This window comes from Glycine max, chromosome 12 (assembly GCF_000004515.6).
Source record: "Glycine max cultivar Williams 82 chromosome 12, Glycine_max_v4.0, whole genome shotgun sequence".
Taxonomy (NCBI): domain Eukaryota; kingdom Viridiplantae; phylum Streptophyta; class Magnoliopsida; order Fabales; family Fabaceae; genus Glycine; species Glycine max.
The window spans coordinates 9,346,264-9,350,841 of NC_038248.2; the positions used below are offsets into that span (position 1 = coordinate 9,346,264).

The window sequence follows — 4,578 nt, forward strand, 5'->3', positions numbered from 1 at the left end:
AAGGTTTTGTTTTGCATTTCAAGCATCTTGAACATTCATTCAATCAATCTTAAACACTTTTCAATCAATCTTTTACAAGCCTTGAATCTCTTTGAACTTCTTCTTCTTCTTTGTACCAAAAGCTTTCCAAAGTTTTCTGGTTTTCTAAACCTTGAAAACTTGTGCTATTTATCTTTTCATTCTCTTCTCCCTTTGCCAAAAAGAATTCGTCAAGGACTAACCGCCTGAATTCTTTTTGTGTCTCTCTTCTCCCTTTTCCAAAAGAACAAAGGACTAACCGCCTGAATTCTTTTGTGTCTCCATTCTCCCTTGTCAAAGAATTCAAAACGACACAGTCTGAGAAATTCTTTTGATTCTTCCCTTTCCCTTATACAAAAGTATTCAAAGGACTAACCGCCTGAGAATTCTTTTGTATCCCCATTCACAAAGTATCAAAGGTTTAACCGCCTGAGATCTTTGTCTTAACACATTGGAGGGTACATCTTTTGTGGTACAAGTAGAGGGTACATCTACTTGGGTTTGACTGAGAACAAGAGAGGGTACATTTCTTGTGGATCAGTTCTAGTGGAGGGTACATTCACTAGGGTTTCAAAGAGAACAAGGGAGGGTACATCCCTTGTGGATCTTTGCTTGTAAAAGGATTTTTACAAGGTTGAAAGAAATCTCAAGGACTGCAGGTCGCTTGGGGACTGGATATAGACACGGGTTGGTGCCGAACCAGTATAAAAACTCTTGTGTGTTTGTCTCCTTCTTCCCTACTCTTTTACTTTCCGTTGTGCATTTAATTTCTGCTTTTATTTTCTGTTAAGTTTCTCTTCTACTCCATATTCTCTTAACAAAATAAGTAAAAGCCTTAGAAGAGTAATTTTTGACTAGTAAATGTTTAGGAATAATTAATTCAACCCCCCTTTCTTAATTATTCTGAGGCCACTCGATCCAACATATACATATTATTTAGGTTTAAATATATTTTTATAATATAACTCATTTTAATTTTACTACATGTAATATTTTTATGTTTGATTTTGATACTCATCGTTATGCGAGATCTGTTAAGTGATGACATAACATTCCGTTAACATGTTACAGTATCATTTAATTTGATGATATGATCTATTAGGCTGACATGTCATCATTAAACGAATATTAACTGATGATAAATATTAAAATCAAATATAAAAAAATTCATATAATAAAGTTTTAAAAAATAAAGCTTACATAGAAAAATCAAAATAAATTATATTAAAAATATAAAAAAGTATTTAAGACTATTTCCCTATTATTTAAGCCATATCAATACCGTGAATGTAAGATCTTCATTAATATATGCATGACAGATGACACTCGATGTACTAATAATAGTCAAGACGAAACTTCAAAGGACTCCCAATATTGGTCTACAAAAAACAAAATTCACGGCATAACCTGTGCTACAAATGCTACAAGAAGTATTTGTTGACTTTTCTGCAAACAAGACAAAACAGAAGCTATTAACTTCTCAGTTCAGACACGACCAAGACCAGGTCATTCCTTGGACCCGTTCCTCATCTTATTCCTTCCCTTCACACCCTACCCGACCAACACCAAGCACACAATAATAATATCTACCTTAATGAGCTTCTCTGCAATTTGCACTGTGGTACCAACCAACACCATTCACAACATCACACCATGAGGAACAACAAGCCACAGTTATGGCTTTCTCTTTCTCTCATCATCACATGCTTCTCGTTCCACACTTCCCTTGCTGCTTTGACCACCATCTCAGCAAACCAATCTCTCTCTGGGGATGAAACTCTTGTCTCCCAACATGGAAACTTCGAATTGGGTTTCTTCAACACAGGTAACAACTCCAATAAATTCTACATAGGCATGTGGTACAAAAAGATATCTCAAAGAACCTATGTTTGGGTAGCAAATAGAGACCAACCAGTTTCTGATAAGAATTCTGCCAAGTTAACAATATTGGAGGGTAATTTAGTGCTTTTAGACCAATCCCAAAATCTAGTTTGGTCAACCAATTTGAGTTCTCCTAGCTCAGGTTCTGCTGTAGCTGTGCTTCTAGATACTGGGAATCTTATATTAAGCAATAGGGCTAATGCATCAGTATCTGATGCTATGTGGCAGAGTTTTGATCACCCCACAGATACATGGCTTCCTGGTGGTAAGATAAAATTAGATAAAAAAACAAAGAAGCCACAATATCTAACGTCATGGAAGAATAGGGAAGATCCTGCACCGGGTTTGTTCTCTCTTGAACTAGACCCTGCAGGAAGCAATGCATATTTGATTCTTTGGAACAAATCTGAACAGTATTGGACAAGTGGTGCTTGGAATGGACAAATTTTCAGCTTGGTTCCTGAGATGAGGCTGAACTACATCTACAATTTCACCTTTCAGTCCAATGAGAACGAGAGCTACTTCACCTACTCCATGTATAACTCCTCTATTATCTCGCGTTTCGTGATGGATGGCTCGGGGCAGATCAAGCAACTTTCGTGGCTGGAGAATGCTCAGCAATGGAATTTGTTTTGGTCTCAGCCTAGGCAACAATGTGAGGTCTATGCCTTCTGTGGTGGATTTGGGAGCTGCACTGAGAATGCCATGCCATATTGTAATTGTTTGAATGGTTATGAGCCAAAGTCACAATCTGATTGGAATCTTACGGATTACTCAGGAGGGTGTGTGAAGAAGACCAAGTTTCAATGTGAGAATCCAAATTCCTCTGACAAGGAAAAGGACAGGTTCCTTCCAATTCTCAACATGAAGTTGCCCAATCATTCGCAATCCATAGGAGCCGGGACTGTTGGGGAATGTGAAGCAAAGTGCTTAAGTAACTGTTCTTGTACTGCATATGCTCATGACAATAGTGGTTGTTCAATTTGGCATGGTGATCTCTTGAATCTGCAGCAGCTTACTCAAGATGATAATAGTGGCCAGACTTTGTTCCTCAGGCTTGCAGCCTCTGAGTTTGATGATTCTAATAGCAATAAGGGGACAGTCATTGGTGCTGTTGCTGGAGCTGTTGGTGGTGTAGTGGTTCTTCTAATACTTTTTGTGTTTGTGATGCTGCGGCGCAGAAAGAGGCATGTTGGGACCAGAACATCGGTGGAGGGCTCATTGATGGCATTTGGCTACAGGGATTTGCAAAATGCCACAAAGAATTTCTCGGAGAAACTTGGAGGAGGGGGCTTTGGTTCTGTCTTCAAAGGAACATTGCCTGATTCGAGTGTCGTGGCAGTGAAGAAGCTTGAAAGCATTAGCCAAGGTGAGAAGCAGTTCAGGACAGAAGTGAGTACAATTGGGACAGTCCAGCATGTCAACCTTGTAAGGCTTCGCGGATTCTGTTCTGAAGGTACTAAGAAACTGCTGGTTTATGATTACATGCCAAATGGTTCATTGGAGTCCAAAATATTTCATGAAGATAGCTCCAAGGTGTTGTTGGATTGGAAAGTGAGATACCAAATTGCTCTTGGAACAGCAAGGGGATTGACTTATCTCCATGAGAAGTGTAGAGATTGCATCATACACTGTGATGTGAAGCCAGAAAACATTCTGCTAGATGCTGATTTTATTCCAAAGGTGGCAGATTTTGGTCTTGCAAAGCTTGTTGGAAGGGACTTCAGCAGGGTCCTCACTACCATGAGAGGGACAAGAGGCTATCTTGCTCCTGAGTGGATTTCAGGTGTGGCTATCACTGCCAAAGCTGATGTCTACAGCTATGGAATGATGCTTTTTGAGTTTGTGTCGGGTAGGAGGAACTCCGAGGCATCGGAAGATGGCCAAGTGAGATTCTTTCCTACCATTGCTGCAAACATGATGCACCAAGGAGGGAATGTGCTAAGCCTTTTGGACCCTAGGTTGGAGGAAAATGCTGACATTGAAGAGGTCACTAGAGTCATCAAAGTAGCTTCATGGTGTGTCCAAGATGATGAATCTCATAGGCCTTCCATGGGTCAGGTGGTTCAAATCCTTGAAGGGTTCTTGGATGTGACTTTGCCTCCAATTCCAAGGACCCTCCAAGCCTTTGTTGACAACCATGAGAACGTTGTTTTCTTCACCGACTCCAGCTCCACACAGACTTCACAGGTAAAGAGTAATGCCTCAGCTGCTTCCTCTCAAGCCAAAAGCAACATCTCATCATCCAATAGTAGCACCTAGTCCTCAAGACAGAATCAAGAAGGCATGTTTGGTGCTTTCTCTCAGTCTCTTAAGATACAATAAGTAGTGCCATATTTTGATTTTGAGGCTTTTAGTTCTAATGTTAAGGTTTGCATAGGAGGAACTCCTGTTAAGATGTTTGTATATTCAACCAAAATAATTTCATCTGATTCTGATATAGCTATTCTTGTATTTATTTGTATGAGCCAGTTGGGGTTTGGGGGATGAGACAAAGCAGAATTGTATCAGATACATGGTGCATCTAAGTTAGCTGCATTAATTAATAAATTAATAAATGTCGCTAATTGATAGTTTATTGATATATTAATTAATTATAAACTGTTGTGATTAATGATGTGGCAACATCTTATTGACCTAGTTCACCCAATTGAGATATATTTAATTTATGCAAGAACT

General features: G+C 39.2%; 1 protein-coding gene across 1 annotated transcript; it reads left to right on the forward strand.

The window, feature by feature from the left end:
- The first annotated feature begins 1,671 nt into the window (after positions 1 to 1,671).
- On the forward strand, positions 1,672 to 4,161 carry LOC100305421 (S-locus lectin protein kinase family protein). The gene has a single exon (NM_001248223.1). The coding sequence runs from the start codon at positions 1,672 to 1,674 to the stop codon at positions 4,159 to 4,161; it is 2,490 nt and encodes an 829-aa protein (NP_001235152.1).
- Positions 4,162 to 4,578: the final 417 nt, after the last annotated feature.